This window comes from Chionomys nivalis, chromosome 4 (assembly GCF_950005125.1).
Source record: "Chionomys nivalis chromosome 4, mChiNiv1.1, whole genome shotgun sequence".
NCBI lineage: Eukaryota > Metazoa > Chordata > Mammalia > Rodentia > Cricetidae > Chionomys > Chionomys nivalis.
This window is the reverse complement of record NC_080089.1, coordinates 4,271,802-4,292,504: the sequence shown is the minus strand read 5'-3', so window position 1 is coordinate 4,292,504 and position 20,703 is coordinate 4,271,802. Positions and strand designations below refer to the sequence as shown.

The 20,703-nt window shown below is 38.3% G+C and overlaps 1 protein-coding gene and 1 pseudogene across 3 annotated transcripts in view; both read right to left on the bottom strand.

Moving 5' to 3' along the window:
- The window catches only part of Alkbh8 (alkB homolog 8, tRNA methyltransferase), a 58,321-nt gene that overhangs the window by 15,882 nt on the left and 21,736 nt on the right, over positions 1-20,703 (bottom strand). For all 3 annotated transcript variants that reach the window (XM_057767432.1, XM_057767431.1, XM_057767433.1), the window contains exons 8-10: positions 9,764-9,870; positions 4,459-4,610; positions 2,495-2,751 (exon numbers count right to left, since the gene is read on the bottom strand). In XM_057767432.1, coding sequence (XP_057623415.1) covers positions 2,495-2,751; positions 4,459-4,610; positions 9,764-9,870 — 516 coding nt within the window. The remainder of the gene's footprint in view (positions 1-2,494; positions 2,752-4,458; positions 4,611-9,763; positions 9,871-20,703) is intronic.
- Positions 16,008-16,158, bottom strand: LOC130874013 (small nucleolar RNA SNORA24; annotated as a pseudogene).

Sequence of the window (20,703 nt, the reverse complement as noted above, 5' to 3'; positions counted from 1 at the left end):
AGAGAGATCACTATAAATTGGAAGCCAGCCTGTTCTACATAGCAAGTTCTAGGGTAGCCAAAGCTGTATCACACTTTGTTTTCCCTGTTTTGTTTTCTTTTTCCCTGCTTGTTTGTTTTGCTCAAGTACACCAGAAGAACTAAGATAATAGGCATGTATCATCAAGTCTGGTGTGAATATCTTATTTTGAACTGTATTCTTCGTGACACATCAAAAACCTACTTCCTCAATGTGAGCAAATGTAGTGTGTTATTCACAAAAGAAAATAGAGCCACACATGACAACAATCCATGGGTATCACATTGTGCCTCGATGGAAAGCTGCTTTTCATCTGCCTCTTAGTGCAAGCCATACTTTCCCTTAATTCCAGGAAAAGTTTTTTCTTTGTGTCAGTACAAAGTATGAAGGGTGGGGAAGGAAGCCAATATTCCAAAGAATATGAGATATTTCAATAACTTCCATATAGACTGACTCATTCATTCTGACTCTCTACCTTCCCTCTCTACCTTCCCTTCTTCACCCCCAATCTTGAGAAATAAAAGCTCTAGTCACACAGAACAGTGATAATATGAATTTTACATCAATGTCTACCACACAAAGACTTTATTTACATGAGAAGAAAAAGTGACTCAAAAAAATGATAACAAATGAAAGCAGACACATAGTAAACTTGAAAGTTTTTAAATCTATGAGGCAATACTCTGAACAAATGAGCACTGGGTTAGACCCAGAAGGCACAGGAACAAGTCTCTGTTATTCAGGTGTAGGAGCTGTGCTAAAGATGTATCAACTGGCATTTAACCGCTCATCACCAGTTGTTCTGATGGAGGTGGGTCTTGTATTAATCTGTTGCTTTTATTGGTTAATTAATAAAGAAACTGCCTAGGCCCATTTGATAGGCCAACCCTTAGGTGGGTGGAGTAAACAGAACAAAATGCTGGGAGAAAGAAGCTGAGTCAAGGAGTCGCCATGATTCTCCCACTCCAGACAGACGCAGGTTAAGATATTCCTGGTAAGCCAGCTCATGGTGCTACACAGAATATTAGAAATGGGTTAGATCAATATGTAAGAGCTAGCCAATAAGAGGCTGAAACTAATGGGCTAGGCAATGTTCAAAAAAATACAGTTTCCGTGTAATTATTTTGGGGCATAAGCCATGCGGGCAGCCGGGTGTTGGGGACGCAGCCCCGCCGCTCCTATTACAACATTGTTCTTGGCATTTTGACTAGTTGTCGCTTTCTGTAATAGTCTCCAACTGCTGCAAGGGAGCATTTTTGATGAGGTGCAAGAAATTCACTTACTTACTGTGTTTCTATCTTTGCGCTTTCCTTGTAGTGGTTCCTTGTCATAGTATATACTCTTATTGAGATTGCTGCAGACTAAAAATTAAGAAAAATGTCCAATCTTTTCTTTTAGGTGTGTGTGTGTTCATATGTGGCTAAGTGTGCATATGTTCACGTAAGTATGAAGGCAATAAGTCAACCTCAGTTGTCATACCTCAAGTGCTGCCCAACTTGTATTTTTGAGACAAAAGTCTCTCAGGGACACCGGAGGCTCACTGATTCAGCTACGCTGATTGGTTACTGAGCCTGAGGGATCCTCCTGTCACTGCTTCCCCAGCACTGGGATAGCATCACATATCACCACATCCAGTTTTTTTATCTGGGTACTTGGGAACAGAACTCAGGTTCTCAAGCTTATGTGACAAGCATTTTATCTACTGAAGTATCATCCCAAGACTCCTCCAATTCTTTTTTATCCACCTAGATATTTATGAGCATTATATTCTTTGTAATTTTTCACATCTTTAGATTTTACTTTGTAATGTGACTATCAGTAAACTATCTTATGTTTATCAACTATAGATTAGAAAGGATTTTAGAGCAAGGTTTTCAATATTGGGGCATCCTAATAAGGGAGTAATAAAGCTGATGCATAAAGCAAGGAAATCATGTAAGAGGAGCAGAAAGATTTCAGGAGCCACAGGAATAGAACATCTGCTGTAAGAGAGCATCTCCTATATAGGACAGGGAAGATACACCCATAGAGTCTCAACAATATAGCTGCCTAAATATGGCTAACCTGAACAATGACAGCACACCTTACATGCTAATGTGGATGAGAGAAATTTCATAAGGCTCCACCCCTGCATAAAAAGCAGGGCAATTAATGACTACTAAGAAAGAGAGAATCAGTCTTATTCAGGGAGGAGTGTCCCCTTCAGGCTAAGTAATCCCAAACTGTCATACACACACACACACACACACACACACACACGCAACAATAAATTGACTCAACAGCCCATATTTATACATACATATGAATATTTACGTGACAATAACAGTGAAATAAGAGGTTATAAACGTAAAAGGGAGGGAAACAGGAGGAATTGAAACCGGGAGAGGAAGGAGTGAAAATGATGTTAAATACAATACTCACACATAAACCTCCATCCCAATTTTTCAATTTAAAGAAAACAGAAGCAGTTACTTGCCATATATAACTCCTTGTTGATGCCAAGGTACTTTCCGTTTCCACATCCAATATCTGCCACTATAGAACCACTTGGCAAAGCTTTCAGGAACTCCGCGATGCGTGGCCATGGGCTGTGTCTTGTGCTGCTGAAGTGCCTTGCAATCAAATCATAGACACGATGAACATGCTCTTGTTCCAGCTGGCATGCTTCTTTACTGCTCTCTGGAAGGGAAGGAAGTGTGGCCTTCCTCTGTCTGTCACAGACTGAGGAGTAACCTAAATGAGAAGAAAAACACTCTGTATCCAGGTGTGGTGGAACATACCTATAACCCCACCACCATAGAATCTGAGCAGCAGAATCACCATTAATTTGAGGGCACACTGAACTACACAGTGAGGTCCACGCTGTCTAGGCTTATAGAGTGAAACTTATCTCAATCACTCACTCACTCACTCACTCACTCACTCACTCACTCACTCAATAATAAAAAATTAGAAAAATAATGAATTAAAATATATTTATTAAATAATAAGTAAAGCAATGTTAACTTTTTATGCAAAAAACTAGGGTATCAAATAAAATCAATATATGGAACAGGATCGAGGGGTAGTTAACGGCTGCTAGGGGAAGAGGTATCATTTTCTTCAGTTACATAGTCACTGATAAGTTGTCCATGGTCCAGAAAATAATTCTACACCACATTCAAGTAAGCAATTCTAATTAAACTCAATGGGTTAGGAAACAAAACGCAAAACAAAACAAGTAAGGAATTAGGGATTTGTTGGTAGAAAGAGAGTCAGTAGGAGAAGAGTAATGGTGAGTGAAAATGACCAAAATTTAGGACACATGCACAAAACTGTCAAAGGATAAAGAGGAGGAAAAAAAAAGGAGGAAAAATCTGCAAACTGAATAAAAAGACCCAGTAAAATGTTTTTAGTGTTTCACTTATAATTAATAACCATCCACAACAATGACACATTTGCATAAGAAACCTAGCTTCTCTCTTTAACCAAATTTTTAAGTAGCTGGAGAATAGGAGCTTTCCTTTAGTTTCTATACCTTATAAGGCTGCCAGTAGTTTAAGACTTATCAAATACCAAACATATTTTAAAGTATCACATTTTATAAACTCACAGTGTTAGCAAAATTAACAAAAACTCATTTTCAGCCTCATGAATAGAGTAATTTCAAGTTTTTTTTTTAACAGGATTATCATTTTCAGAAAAGAGGTTTTGTTCTTTAAGATTTATTTTCATTCCATGTGTATGTGTGTCTGTGTGCATACGCCATGTGGAAGGGGAGTGCCTGTGGAGGCCAGAGGTATCAGATCCTTTGGAGCTGGAGTGACAGTCTGACAACATAGGCACTGGGAAGAAGAAAACTCGGGTCCTCTGGAAGATCTACAGCTGAACCATCTCTCCAGCCCTGAGATAAAAGAGTTTTCATTCATTTATTTTTTAAGATTGCAGCTAAATAAAATGGCTATTGTTACAGGCTATCCTGAATTGAAACACCTGTGATGTAAAAAGCATTCTCTTGATTATTGTCATTACAAATTAGCATTTTTAAAGTAAAAGAATTTTCTGCTGATTTCAAGAAACAAATATAGAGAACAACATACTTATATAAACATATCAGAACAGCATCCTATATGTGCAGTTCTTCTCAGATCCTTACAGGTTTTCAAACCTGTAAAGCATTTTCAAACCAGTAAACCTGTAAAGCATTTTCTTGGCACTCAAGGATGCTAAAGGACCAAATATCAGGTAAATTAATGATGAAATATAGCCTCTGCCTTCTTTACAAAGAATATAAACTCTGATGGAGGTAGCTCAGAGAAGTGCTACAAAAGCCTAACACATGCAGAGTACAGCAGATATTACTGGAGAAGTTAAGAAAAAGCTCTCCTAAGTATCGACGCCTTTAAAGGGTTTCCATACCTCATTTATTCTGATGCAGAATAGATGAAATTAGAGACTTACTACAATTACAGGGCACACGCCTCACTTTCCTAAACGTAAATGATGTTCGAATTCCCCGCTTGCTTAAAGTCAAGTCTCCGATGTCACTGGTGATTATTCCACCTTTGAACTGCTCAGATGCTTGGACAGTATCAAATTTTCTGGGTGTAATTCTGAAGACAATAAGTAAAATAACTTACTTGGCATTATAGTGACAACATTTAGGGAATACAACAAATGTTGGAATTAACATGCTGTTTCAAATACATGACATTCTACAAATTACAATGCACTTGAAAAAGAATATACATATAGCAGGTTGGAATTTTGTCATTTTTTTTTCCAGAATAAACATCAAAAGGTTGATTCCCTATGCTGGTATGCTTATTTCAATTTATTCTCCCCTTCACCAAAGATCTTATCAAGCAAATAGTTGGTATACCATTTGTTTGTTTCCTCTATCACACTCTTCCCCATCTCTGACAACCTACACCCTTTTCTCCATCTCTTTCTACAGCATGCAAATGCACACTCACAGTCAGTCACTTTGGAGGTAATGAATGTCATTGGCAACCTTCAAATATAATGTTAATACTTATTTTTCTTCCTCCTAATAATTTAAGAAAGAATGTATAATCCTTACATCAGCTTTAAATTAAATATTAGTATGACTAAGAATAAAAACTTTCATATATAACTACTGTTAACATTTGAGGACATAATATACCTTCAATAAAAAAAAGTGTGATCAAAATAGTATCTGAGAAATGTTATGAAATAATCTTTTGTATACTGTGAAGATGTGTCACTCTGAATAGTTTAATAAAAAGCTGAATGGCCTACGCAGGATTTCCAGGGAGAGAGGATGCTGGGAAGAAGGGGAGATGCCAGGAGATTCGGAGCAAGAATGGGTAATACAGAGTAAAAGTAACTGAACCACATAGAAGAATATGGATTAAAAGACATAGATTAATTCAAGTTATAAGAGCTAATTAGAAACAAGCCTAAGCTATTGGCCAACCTTTTATAATTAATAATAGTTTCTGTGTCATTCCTGGGGAGCCGACAGTCCCAATGAAAAAGTCTGACTACAAAGAAGCTTTAGTATTTCCAAGAAGAGATTGTTTCACAATACATATGCAAAATAACTCCTTATTTTGCACTTACTATAATGTCATTATTCTTAAAAGTTTAAGAATGAGTGACAACACAAAGAGCCTGAACCCCAAAAGAAAACCTGCTTATTTTCAAAATTCTAAGAATACTTGAGAAAATTGATTAGATTGCATTTAAGTGCAAATATTATAATGGTTATGAAAAAGATTCAAAATCAGGCCATTTATTTTTTATGACTCAAACTTAAGACAGTTATTCTTTGTTCCCCTAAACTCAATTTTCAGAGTGGCTCCTAGTGTTGCAACAGAACATCAGCTGCAGCTTTCCCTCGCCACTGTCCACACCTCCTGTGGATCTCAAAACCTCACCTTGGTTTTTTCCTCTTTGTTGTGTCCTAACCTCCACCTTAGCAAACACTCAGTTCAATGACAGGAAAAGCCTGAAAGAAGACAAGGTACCAGGTAGGCTGCCCAGGGAGGGACCTTCTCCACTGTCTCTGTTTCCCAACCTAATTCTCAGGGTAGCCCCCAGGGCTGCAACAGAACACCAGCTGCAGCTTACCTCCCCAGCCTCCATCCATGTATCTGATGACTCCCACAGACCATCCCTCCATAGCCTCCCCTCCCCATTTCTTCTCTGTGTCCCAGCCACCAAATTGGGCAGGTAACCTCTACTTGGGAAGATACCCCTACTCAACCACAGGCCATGCCTGCCAGAAGACCAGCCCTGAAAACACAAGTGGATAGCCCATGCTCAACCACAGGCCACACACCACCAGAGCACCAGGAAGGCTGCCAAGAGATGTTCTGTAACTTCTTGCTTCCCCAGAAACCCACTCCCCAGGGTCATCCACAGCTCTGTAACAGAATATAAGATGCAGCCTTGCCTTGCCCCGTCCATACCTTCTGTGGGACTCATGGTCCATCCCCCTCTAGGCTACTCTCCCACTTTGATTCTGTATCCCACCCCCATCTGGGGCACCACCACTTGCTCAACCACAGGTTATGACTGCCAAATGACCAGGTAGACTGCTCCTAAATTTTCTCCATTCTCTCTGTTTCCTCAGACCCAATATTTAGGGTCATTCCCTGCACTGCAACAGATTATCTCCCCCTGGCTTCCCTTTCTCCCAGTCTCCAATACCAGCAAGCATTCTCATAAACACACAAGTCAAGGAGGCCAGGAAAAGGCAAAACAGTCAACATACAACCCAACAAAGGCAAACCTAGACTTAAAATCACCTCAATCCCAGATGCCTAGATGCCAACACAAAAACACAGTTCATAACAGCAAGGGAAATACGTCTCTACCAAAGCCCACCTATCCTACTACATAAGGTCCTGAATATTCCAAACATAGCTAAAGCACAAGATAAAGACCTTAAAACCACTTATATGAATGGCAGAGGTCCTTAAAGAGTAAATGAATAAAACCCTCCAAGAAGAGAATACAGGGAGAAATAGCAGGAATGAGGGGGTCAACTGGGGTTTGAGTGGAAATGCAACTTCTTGGAATCTGTGTGGGTGACCCTAGTGAGGACTCCTAGCAACAGAGGTTATGGAGTCTGAACTGACCATCTTTGTAGCCAGGCAAGGTTTTTAGTGGTGGGACTGGGTTGCATTTAGTTGTGCTGTTGGCCAAAGGGGTGCTGAGGAGATTCCTAAATAACCTAAGCTGATACTAGAACAGAAGATCATTCTCCGAAACTGAAAGTGCCATTTCTTAGTACAACATCTATACAGCTCACTGAGTGTGAGAGACTGAGCTCCTCTCTACATTCTACATTTACATCTATATCTAAATGTACAGTGAAGAAAGTATGGAGCTTTCACCCTTCTGTTATAGTCAGTTTGGTTCAAGAAGATATTCTGCATGCTCTGGAAAGAGAAAAATGGAGCCAACCCTATTGGAGGAGAGAGCCACTTGTTTGTCCCTGGCTACTTAGCCCAGAAATAATCACACAGAAACTATATTAATTAAATCACTTCTTGGCCCATTAGCTCTAGCTTCTTATTGCTTAACTCTTAAAATATAAATTTAACCCATCTCCATTAATCTGTGTATCGTCACGTGGCTGTGGCTTACTGGCTAAAGTTACGGCACCTGTCTCTGGCAGTGTGTGTGGGAGTACATGGCTTCTCCCCTGATTCCACCTCCTTTCTGCCAGCATTCAGCTTTGTTTTCCCTTCCTACCTCTATTCCCTGCACAGGCCCAAAATACTTTCTTTATGAACCAATGGTATTCCCAGCATACAGAGGGGAATACCACATCACCAACCCAGCTACAAAACCTTCAACCTACAATTTGTTCCGCTTGAAAGATGTGAAGGAGCAATGGTGGCAAAGAACTTGTGAGAGTGGCCAACCAATATTTTGTTTAACTTGAGTCTCACATCACAAGAAGGAAGCTATTACCTACACTGCCTAGATGGCCAGGAACAAAATATAACTGTCAAGAAAAAAAATAATAAAATGATTCCTAATGATATTCTGATCTGCTCATAGATAGGTGTCCTGTACCCTCATCATCAGAGATGCTTCCTCCAGCAGCAGATGGAATGGGTACAGAGACCCATGGCCAGATATTATGTGGGTGAGAGAGACAATTTAAATTGGAGGTCTCTACCAGGTCCCCTCCCCCTCAGAAATCTGGGAAACCTGCAGAAGAGGGGAAGATAAGAATAAGAGGAGATAGAGGGCACCAGAACACAGCCCACTGAATCAACTAAGTAGGGCTCACATGGTATGGTGGTTTGAATAGGAATGGCTCCCATAGACTCATATATTTGACTACTTGGTTCATATAGGGAGTGGTGCTTTTAGGAGATATGGTCATGTTGGAATAGGTGTGGCTTTGTTAGAGGAAGTGTGTCACTAGGGGGTCTGCTTTGAGGTCTCATAAGCTCAAGTCAGGCAATCTCACTGCCTGCAGATCAGCTCCTTCTCCAGCACCATGTCTGCCTGAATGCTACCATGCTTTTCACCATGACATTAATGTACTAAACCTCTGAACTGTAAGCCTACCCTAATTAAACATTTTCCTTTATAAGGCCTTCCATAGTCATGGCGTTTCTTAAGAGCAATAGAAACCTTAACTAAGACACACGTGCTCACAGAAACTGAAGTAGTAGGCACAAGGTCTGGATGAGTCTGTACCAAGTTCTCTGAATACAGGTTATGGTTGTTAGCTTAGTGTTTTTGTGGGACTCCTAACAGTGGGAGTAGGTGTATCACCGACTCTTTTGCCTGCTTTTGGGACTCTTTTCCTTCTATTGGGCTGCCTTGTCCAGACTCAATATATAGGTATTTGCCTTGATTTATTATATCATGTTTTGTCCTGTTTGTCATCTCTCGGAGGTCTGCTCTTTTCTGAAAAGGAAACACATTAAAAGTGTGGATCTGGGGAGATGAGGTAGAAGAGAGCTGGGAAGCACAGAGGGTATGGAAACTGGCCACAATATACTATACAAGAGAAGAATCTATTTTCAATAAATAAATAAATGAAAGCATAGGTCAGGTTATTAATAACATGATCATTACCTTGAATATTTGAAATGTGCGAGTTAAAATTTATAAGCAGATCAGAATTCATAAAAAAGAATGCAATATTTTATATATATACTTTTTCTCACACACATAAATTCTAGCAGTTTAATGTACTGACCTCAAACAACCAAAGATGCATTTCTACCAAAACAAAGAAAAAGTTAACTTTCAGATGATTAAGCAAAAGCAATGATGACAATAAGTGAGAAAAAGTAAGATGCAGCAAAGTATTCACAACTGAGAACTATAGGTTTGCTCTATTGCACTTAAAATTTTTCTTTAAATGTAAAATCTTTTTAGAATAAAAAGGCAGTACATTAAAAAGAAAACAAAACAGCCGGGCGATGGTGGCGCACGCCTTTAATCCCAGCACTCGGGAGGCAGAGACAGGCGGATCTCTGTGAGTTCGAGACCAGCCTGGTCTACAGAGCTAGTTCCAGGACAGGCTCCAAAGCCACAGAGAAACCCTGTCTCGAAAAAGAAAAAAAAAAAAAAGAAAACAAAACAAAGAAACAAAATCTCTGCATACATCCTAGGTGGTTTGTACTCATATAATTTGATGTGCAGGCACAGGACATGGCTTCAGCAGTTCAACAGAAAAGAATAAGAAATCTTACAAAACAGAAAGTTTCCCATCAGTCACCAAGGTTACCACAATACATACCCATGAGTCCAAAGGTATCTAGATTCTCCTGTCATCACCAACAAACTCCGACGAGGTAACATAACTTGTACAGTGACACCCTCTGGGTGCTTAAAATCCATAACAATCTTAGAGCAAAGACAAATGTTGAAAGGTTATCACCAAGAAAAGAAGGGTTAATACTGAGTCTAGTGTCATACATTCCAGGAATTAAGGATGGTTCATGAATGCTGACCATATTTCTAGGTTAACAGCTAAGTAAAGCTAAAACTTCCTCTAACACAATAAGGACAGGTGACCCAGTGGGGTGACAAAATTTTATATTGAAATATGAGGTGAAATTCAGGAATCCACATTTCTAAGAACATTCCAGAAAACTCTAAGGCAGGTAATAAGAGGACCACAGCATGTGAAACACTAAGGCAGTGCCACACAGGATTCTGTAGCCAAAGTACTCTCCCAGTCAGGCTGAAAAGCCTGTTTGCAACTACTTTTAGATTAAAGACAATCAGCAATAAAAAAGGGAAGTATCTGCTTGCAACTACTTTTAGATTAAAGATAATCAGCGACAAAAAAAAGTGAGAGAAGTATAAACTTGCAAATTTTGCAAAATAACCCTAACTGCATCCTGACCACAGTACCCTGTTCCACTCACCCTCAGGCAGCATCTGGTGCCCAGACTGAGACAGATAAAGTTTGTGGGCAATGTCAACGTTTTTATGGTAATTTCTGGTATTTCTGGGAAATTTAAGGGAACTGACAATTGTGTCCCAGGTCTGATCTAATATGCTTATGTTATGTCCAATCATTTTGTACCCCATACCCACTATGCTAATGTTGTGGTTTTTGCATATAAAATTTTTCTGGAATTGCTGTTCGGGGTGCTCTACCTCTTTGGAGACTAGAGACACCCAGTGGCGCCCTCATTAATAAACCCTCTTGCTTCTTGCATCTGCTGGACTGGTTAATTGAGTCGCGGGGCTTCTCCCTCTTGGGCCTACACCCAAGTGGGTGAGGGTCTTTCAAGGCTCTTTGGATTCTGAGTCATGTTTAAGAGTCAGTTACTAACATCTCTCTTCCCTAGTTTTCTTAACCCTCACAGATTGCTGCATGAATTACATAATAACGGATATGGAACATTGAGAAAAGCAGCAGATTTTTACTACCCATGGAATGCTAATAAATAATGATCTAATGGAAAAATAATTATTAGATTCCGAATCTTAGTTAACCTCTGTGGTACTCTAACAGTGATAAAACACATTAATACTAAAAGATGTCCAAGAAAACAGTATAACTTTCACTGATGTACATTCAAATATTCTAAATGGCCTTGCAAAAAAATACAATACTCAAGAAGATATTCTGTCTTAGGAACCCACCAAATACTACAAACAGCAGCAGTTGATGAACAGGAATTTGAAGGGCATAGCGCAGAACTGAGAAGAGTATTTTCTGAGCGAACAAATCAATCTATTTCAAAAATAAATGTGAGCTGGGCAGTGGTACTGCACGCCTTTAATCTCAGCACTTAGGAGGCAGAGGCAGGCAGATCTTTGAGGCCAACCTGGTGTACAGAACAAGTTTCAGGAGTGCCAAGGCTACACAGAGAAATCCTGTGTTTTAGTTTGGGTTTTTATTGTTGTAAAGAGACACCATAGCTGTGGAAATTCTTATAAAGAAAACATTTAATTGGGGTAGCTTGCTTATAGCTTCAGAGGTTCAGTCCCTGATCATTATGTGGGGAGCATCATAATATCTGCAAGCAGGCAACAGGAAGTCAACTATCAGACCGAGGAAAGTTTAAGCAAAAGAGAACTCAAAGCCCTCCCCCACAGTGACACACTTCCTCCAACAAGGTCACACCTCCTAATAGTGCTACTCCCTTTGGGAGGCATTTTCTGTCAAACTGTCTCAAACAATAAAAAATAAATAAAAAATTAAAATTAAAAAAGAACTGTTTTAGGCTGGAGAGATAGATGCCTCAGTGGTTAAGAGTACTGATCACTCTTCCAGAGGTCCTGAGTTCAATTCTCAGCAACCACATGGTAGCTCACAGATATCTAAAGTGGTATCTAAGCTCCCTTTCTGGCATAAAAATCTAAATTCAGATACAACACTCATATACATTAAATAAATAAAATAAAATAAATGTGATCAGAAAATATAAGTAGGATAAAGGAATTTAGCCTGTATCCTCCTTGAAGGTGACTACATCACAGTAGCTGGGAAAAAAAGTTAAATAAATGTGATTAACTATCACTGCTATTTAGAATAATAATACTGGATCTAACTAGATAATATATAAAAACTATATGTAAATAATAACTAGACAAGTTTACAATTATTTCTTTTTTTTGTATCAATCTAAGTATAGTAAAGTGACAGTATTTAATTTTCTACAAACTTTCTTTCCCAAATGTTTACAAATACTTTCATTTAGTCATATTCTAACATCAGTATTCATAAAAGTTATGTAACTTATAGTTTTACAGATGAAGTATGCTTGTTTATCACTGGCTTAGAATGTATAAATATATAAAGGACAACAAATTGTTCGAGAGATTAAGTAATATTTGACTAAAGCAAATATATTAAAATGTTGATTGAAGGCTCTAGGGAGCAAGTTTAGGGATGTTTACAATTCTATCAACTTTTCTGTATGAAAATGTTTATAAGAAATTGATGAGAAAAAGGGGTAAAATTTAACATGTTTTGCTAAAACCAACGTATACAGTTTTCGATTTTCTGAAGTTAAGCTACGGTCCACAAAGAAGGATAAAATAATGAACAAAACTGTTTTATTAGAGATGATCATCAGTGCATTAAATTAAATCCCATGCTGTGATAGGGAAGGATTCTAGCAGATTTGTTTCCAATTCACCAACAAATTTATCAGTCATTGTGTCAAGCATCAAAGATTTCACAGTTGAGTGCAAAGTGCAGGTTCTCACTCACCTAAAGGTCAGAGGCAGAGACCCACATAGGAGCACTGGACTGAGGTCCCAAGGTCCAGTTGAAGAGTGGAAGGAGTGAGAATATGGCAAGGAGGTCAAGACCATGAGAAGCTGACCCACTGAGACAGTTTGCTTGAGCTAATGAGAGATCACCAACTCCAACTGGACTGGGAGTGAAAGAGCATGGGATCAAACTAGTCCCGCTGAATGTGCCTGACAGTTGGGGCAGACTGAGGGGTCACTCACAGAAGCCCTGGGATTTGTCTCTACTGCATGTTAGGATTGGAAAGGGGAGGGGTATGAGGGAGTGTGGAGGGAGTGGGAGGAAGGGAGGGAGTGGGAATTGGATTGGTATTTTTTTTAAGTAATAAAAAAATTATTAAGTAATAAAAAAATTCAACATTTTACAAATGGACAAACATTTAACTTGTGAAATTCAAACACTGCCCCTGGCATCAAAGGAAGGCAATGTTTTTCAAATTCAGAAACTGCAGTCTAACCAAATAAGAACAGACAAACATAAACACGAGACTAATCAATTTCAAAACATTTGTCGTGATATACACAGCCCATATGTCAAGGAAAAATACTTAATAACCAATAACACAAAGTTATAAAAAGTATATTTTAGAGTATAAAGAGTACTTATTACTAATGGATATTATTGTCCTGTTCTTGGTACTACATCTATCAAGCTAGCATCTACCACCTAAAACATTTCATTAAAAACGAGTCTTGGGTCATTAATTTATAAATCGGTATGAACTAGAATCAAGTTTTTGCCTTATCTAATTCTTAGCCTACTCTCAGTACCAATATATAAAGATCTGAAGACAATTACATTGGCTTTACATTTCTAGTTTCTAATACTATTTTGGAAAAATTTAAAAAATGATGTAAAAAACTGCCATCTGGGGCTTACATATTTTATTCCTGTTCTTTGTCTAAAAGAATATAAATGTAGGAGATTAGAGAGATGCATAACCTCTTCTGGCTTCCACAGGTACTGCGTAAATATGAAACACAGAAGAGTATACAGGCAAAACACCCATACACAAACCAAAAAAAAAAAAAAAACCCAAAATTTAAAAAACTCCCTTAAGAGTGAAAAACAGATCAAGTGGGGGGGGGGGGGGAAGGCTGATGGAGGAAGGTCATTGGTTAAAAAATAAAGAGTTTAAAAGAATACAGTTTGTGTGTTGTTATTTCGGGGCATAAGCTAGCCAAGAGGCCAGGAGCTGGGTGACAGGAACGCAGCCCCGCAGCTCTCACTACAGAAGGCCTGTCCTCTAGGGACCCAAGAACTTTTAAGTATCCTCAGATGAATACATAACAAAAAATTATGTGTACATATATGAGGTACTTTTCTGAGGTACAAAAGCATTTAAGGTGACTTCAATTTAACTGTAAAAGCAATACAAATATCTCAGACAAAAAGTCAAGACCATATTAGCTCTCTATAAGATATATACTACTATTTCAAGTTTTGTTTTGCTTTGTGCTGGACTTGGTTTTGTAACAAAGTTTCACTCTATAAATAACATTGGCCACGGATTCATGGCAATTTACTTCTTTTAGTCTCAAGAGTGTTAGGATTAATGTATGAACAGACATATCTGACAACATTTTTCAGACTTATTTTTTAGAAATACTATGAGACTTTAAAAAATACTCTAAGGATAATGATAAAATTAAGGCACTGAAATGCGACTTAGAGTAAAATGAGGAAAAACATGATAGGAACAACTAAAGCTAGAACATTTAAGAATTAAAAGTTACCTTAGGAATTTCTCAAGAAAGGAGAAAAACTAATATTATATAGCCACTTGGATTTTAGGTGGGGAGAAAAAACAGCAAAACGAAGCAATGACATTAAAATATAAAACAAGTATCTGAAAAATTTATTTCAATGATACCGTAAGCTGATAAAGGCACTGTACATTATTCAATAGGCAGCCACATACTATATATATATATATATACATATATATATATAGTAGTCATAGGTATTCTATAGGCACTGTATGCCATTCTTTTTTTATTGATTTTTATTGAGCTCTACATTTTTTTCTGCTCCCCTCCCTGCCTCTCCCCTCCCCTTCAACCCTCTCCCAAGGTCCCCATGCTCTCAATTTACTCAGGAGATCTTGTCTTTTTCTACTTCCCATGTAGACTAGATCAATGTATGTCTCTCTTAGGGTCCTCATTGTTGTCTAAGTTCTCTGAGACTGTGATTTGTGTAGCCCAGCCAATCACCTTGCTTGAAGGGCGGGATCCCCTTGGGCTAATATTTACTCATAAATATTGTGGGTGTGCTCCCTGCCTCCCTTTCTGCTTCCTGCTCTTCATTGGAACCTTGGTTTTGTATCCCAAGGTTAAGTTATCCCCTTCTTCCCTTTAATAAAGCTGATATTAAAGCTAGCCTGATTAATCCTATTTGCCGGGCGATTGCGTTCCCAACAGATTTGTGGGCTGGTTTTCTTTGTTTTATGTTTAAAATCCACTTATGAGTGAGCACATGTGATAACTCTCTCTCTCTCTGTCTGGGTTACTTCACTCAAAATGATGTTTTCTAGCTCCATCCATTTTCCTGCAAAATTCAAGATGTTATTATTTTTTCTGCTATATAGTACTCCATTGTGTAAATGTACCACATTTTCCTTATCCATTCTTTGGTCAAGGGGCATTTAGGATCTTTCTAGGTTCTGATTATGACAAACAATGCTACTATGAACATATTTGAGCACATGTCTTGTGGTACGATTGAGCATCCTTTGGATATATACCCAAAAGTGGTATTGCTGGGTCTTGAGGAAGGTTGCTTCCTAATTTTCTAAGAAATTGCCATACTGACATCCAAAGGACTGTACCAGCTTGCATTCCCACTACAGAATGAGAAAAGATCTTTACTAACCCCATATCAGACAAAATATACAAAGAACTCAAGAAATTGGTCATCAAAAGAAAAAAAAAATTTAATAAAAAAATGGAGTACAGACCTAAACAGAGACCTCTCAACAGAGGAATCTAAAATGGCTGAAAGACACTTAAGGAAATATTCAACATCCTTTGTCATCAGAGAAATGCAAATCAAAACAACTCTCAGATTCCATCTTACACTTGTAAGAATGGCCAAGATCAAAAACACTGATGACAATTTAAATGCTGGAGAGATTTTGGGTAAAGGGATCACTTCTATATGCTATTTATATAGGCAGCTATACACTACATTTTAGGAAATGAAACATTTTCATGATTGTTTTGAGAAGCAGGCTCAATAGTGTACCATCCCATTATTTCTTCACAGTACATGTTACTTGTGCAACTTAGAATAGGGTACCAACTCAATGGCGACAGTTTTGCCAAAAAACAAGAACCTGCTCTTCAGTGGCTCGAAAAGGAATCTGTTCCAAAAGGCACATCCTGTGCCCCACTCCCAGACCCAGAAAAGCCCCAGAAATCTGGGAGCAGCCTCCCCATACTAGCAACCATGTACCACCACATCTGAGACCACCAAAGACTTGAAGCTGACTCCCTGGAAAGATGTGTGTCTGGTTTCCCTGCTAGAGGGCCCTGTCCTCTAGACTCTAATGCCCAGAAGCATATCCTGCACCCTACCTCCACCCATCAAAGCCTGAGGCCTGGAAGCAGATTCCTCACACTCCTAACCATCCCACAGCACATCTCTGATGACAGGAGCCTTGGCACTGACTGCTATGAAGAGGTGAGTACCTGGGTTCCCAGCTAGAGGGCCCTGCTGTCCAGGTCCAAGCCCACAGAGGAACATCCCATGCCCTAGCCCCAACCACCAAACCCTGAAGACCCTGGAGCAGTTGCCTCATACCTGCAATGATTCCTCACTGCACCTATGACCACCAGAGCCTTGGCCCAGAGAGCAAATGGAGAGGAGTCCCCCAGAGGAGAATCTGTAACCATCTAAGCAACAGGCCCCACCTGAAGTAATTTGAGGAAGAGAGACCCCCTGAAGCATAGGCCCCACCTGCACTCCTTGGAGGAAGGGATGGGTAGGCACCAACACAAAAATATATTCAACAACAGAAAGAGCAATATGGCAACACCTGAATCTACTGGTCCTACAAAAGGAAGACCTGAATTCTAACGTAGAAGAAGCAGAAGAAAACATCCTTAAATATTACTTTATAAAGATTTTAAAGACCCTTAAAAAGAAAATGAAAAATTCCATGAAAGAAATGGAGGAAAAGAACAAAATGGAAGAAATAAATAAATCTCTTAAAGAAATCCAAGAAAAAAAAAACAATCAAACAAGTGAAACGAACAGTTCAAACAGTTCAAGACTTGAAAATTGAAATAGGGAAAATAAAGAAACTGCAGACTGAGGAAATTCTAGAAATGGAAAATCTGGGTAAACGAACATGAACTACAGATGCAAGCTTAGCCAACAGATACAAAAGATGGAAGAGAGAATTTCATGAGTTGAGGATACAATAGAGGAAACAGATTCATTGGTAAAAGAAAATATTACATCCAACAAATCCTTAACGCAAAACATCCAGAAAATCTGGGACACTGTAAAAAGACCAAACCTAAGAGCAGTAGGGACAGAAGAAGAAATCCAGCTCAAAGGCACAGAAAATATATTCAACAAAACCATAGACAAAAACTTTCCCAACCTAAAGAAGAATATGCCTCTGAAGGTATAAGAAGCTTACAAGATGCTAAATAGACTAGACAAAAAAAAAAGTAACTTTACCATATAATAATCAAAACACAAAACATATAGAACAAAACAAGGATATTACGAGCTGCAAAAGAAAAAGGCTAATGACCTATCAGAATTACACCCAATTTCTCAATGAAAACTATGAAGCCAGAAGATCCTGGACAGATGTGTTGCAGACACTAAAACCATGGATGCAAGTCCAGACTATTATACCCAGAAAGCTTTCAATCACCATAGTTGGATGAAACAGGACATACCATGACAAAAATAGATTTAAACAATACCTACTCACAAATCCAGCATTGCAGAAAATATTAGAAGGAAAACTCCAACCCAAGGAAGTTAGCTATACCTACAAAAACACATGAAACTGATACTCAAACTTCATACCAGCAAACTCCAAAGAAGTAAAACCATACACACTATCACCGAAATATAGCAGGAATTAACTAACAATCACGTCATTAGTATCTCTTAATATCAATGGATTCAATTTCAATTCACTTATAAAAAGAGACGGGTTAACAGAATGGATATGAAAACAGGATCCATCCTTCTGCTGCATACAAGAAACACACCTCAATCCCTCAATCTTAAAGACAGATATTACTTCAAGTGTTGGTAAAAGATTTTCCAATCAAATGGACCTAAGAAAAAAGAGGGTGTAGCTATTCTAATATCTAAAAAATAGACTTCAAACTAAAATCAATGAAAAGAGATAAAGAAGGACACGTCATACTCAACACAGGAAAAATCCAATAAGATGAAGTCTCAATTCTGAACATCTATGCCCCAAATACAAGAACACCCATATGGGTGTTCATTCATATATATATACATTTAAGCTTTAGTAATGTTTCTTTTATATATGCTTAAATCACACATCAAACCAACACACTAATAGGAGACTTCAACACCGCACTCTCACCAATGAACAGGACTGCTAGACAAAGAAATGAGACTAACAAATGTCATGATACAAATGGACTTAACAGACATCTATAAAACATTTCCCAAGTACAAAATAATATACCTTTTTCTCAGTACCTCATGGAACCTTCTCTAAAATTGGCCACATACTCAGTAACAAAGCAAACCTCAACAGATACAAAAAAGTTGGATTACCCTCCCACGTATCTTATCAGATCACCATTGCTTAAAGTTAGATTTCAACAACAACACTAATTGTAAAATATACTCATGGAAATTGAACAATGCTCAACTGAATCACCCCTGGGTCAAGAAAGAAATTAAAGACTTCCTAGTATTTAACAAAAATTAATCTACAACACACCAAAGCCAATGGAACACTATGAAAGCAGTGCTAAGAGGAAAGTTCATATCACTAAGTGCCTACATAAAGAAAATGAAGAAATCTCACACTAATGACTTAACAGCACACTTGAAAGCTCTAGAACAAAACAAAGCAGACTCGCACAGCAGGAATAGACAACAAGAAATAATCAAGTTGAAGGCTGAAATCACTAAAATACGAAGAAAGAAAGAAAAACAAAGAATCAATGAAACAAAGGGCTGGTTCTTTGAGAAAATCAACAAGACAGACAAACACTCATCCAAACTAACCAAAAGGCAGAAAGAGAATATTTAAATTAACAAAATCAGAAATAAAACAGGGACCATAGCAAAGACAGTTAAATCACTCATTAGGTCATACTTCAAAAACCTGTACTCCACAAAATTGGAAAATCTAGAAGCAATGGACAATATTCTGGTCAGGTACCACATACAAAAATTAAATCAAGACAAGATAAACAATTTAAATAGACCTGTAACCCCTAAGAAAATAGGAGTCATCAAAAGCCTCCCAACCAAAAACAGTCCAGAGCTAGATTACTTCAGAGCAAAATTCTACAAGAACTTCAAAGACCTTAATAATATCTGTACTACTCAAATTGTTTCACACAATAGAAACAGAAGGTACATTGTCAAACTCTTTTTACGAGGCTACTGTAACCCTGATACCCAACCACACGAAGACTCAACCAAGAAAGGTAAATACTCAATAAAATATTAGCAAACCAAATCCAAGAACAAATCAAAAAAATCATCCACCATGATCAAGTTGGCTTCATCCCAGAGATGCAGGGATGGTTCAACATATATCTGTCAGAGTATTCCACCATATAAATAAACTGAAAGAAAAAAAAAGTTATCTCATTAGATGCTGAAAAACCTTAGACAAAATCTAACACCTCTTCATGGAGAGGTCAGGGATACAAGGAATATACCAAAACATAATAATGACATTATACAGCAACCTGACATCCATCATCAAATCAAATGGAGAGAATCTCAAAGTGATTCTACTAAAATCTGGAACAAGAAGAGGCTGTCCACTCTTTCCCTATCTATGCAATACACTACTCAAAGTTCTAGCTAGAGCAATAGGACAATTAAAGGAGTTCAAGGAGCTAAAAACTGAAAAAGAAGAAGTCAAACTTTCACTATTTGTAAAGGATATGATAATTCACATAAGTAACCCCAAAACATCTATGAGGGAAATTCTGCAGCTAATAAACACCTTCAGTAATGTAGCAGGATGAAAGATCAACTCAAAAAAATCAGTAGCCCTCCTATACACAAATGATAAAAGGGCAGAAAAAAAAATCAGAGAAACATCACCCTTTACAATAAATAGCCACAAACAACATAAAATATCTTGGGGTGACACTAATCAAAGAAGCAGGAGACTAGCATGAAAAAAACTTTAAGTCTTTGAAGAAAGAAACGGAAGAAGATATCAGAAAATGGAAAGATTTCCCATGCTCCTGGATAGAGTCAACATAATAAAAATGGCAATCTTACAAAAGCAATCTACAGATTCAATAAAATCCCCATCAAAATCTCAACACAATCCTTCATAGACTCAAACTCCATATGGAAAAACAAAAAACTCACGATAGCCAAAACAATCCTGTACAAGAAACAAACTTCTGGAGGCATCAACAACCCTGAGTTCAAGCTCTACTATAGAGTTAAGTAATGAAACCAGCTTGATATTGTCAAAACAGACATGTGGACCAATGGAATTTGCTTTTGCCAGTGCAGCCTGGATAGCCAAGACTGGCGGGGGTGGGGAGGGTGGGGGGGTTGGGGGGGTGGGGGGTGTGCTGGGATTGAGACACAGAGGCTTCTTTTCAGGTGGAAGAACAGCAACCTTTATTTTGCCCAGCAACCTTTTATACTTCTACTCCATCTGTGGAGACCCACTGGCCAGAAAGAACACAAACATCCTTGTCAATTACCGACCACAAGGAAGTTCCACTGTCAGTCAGGGGGAG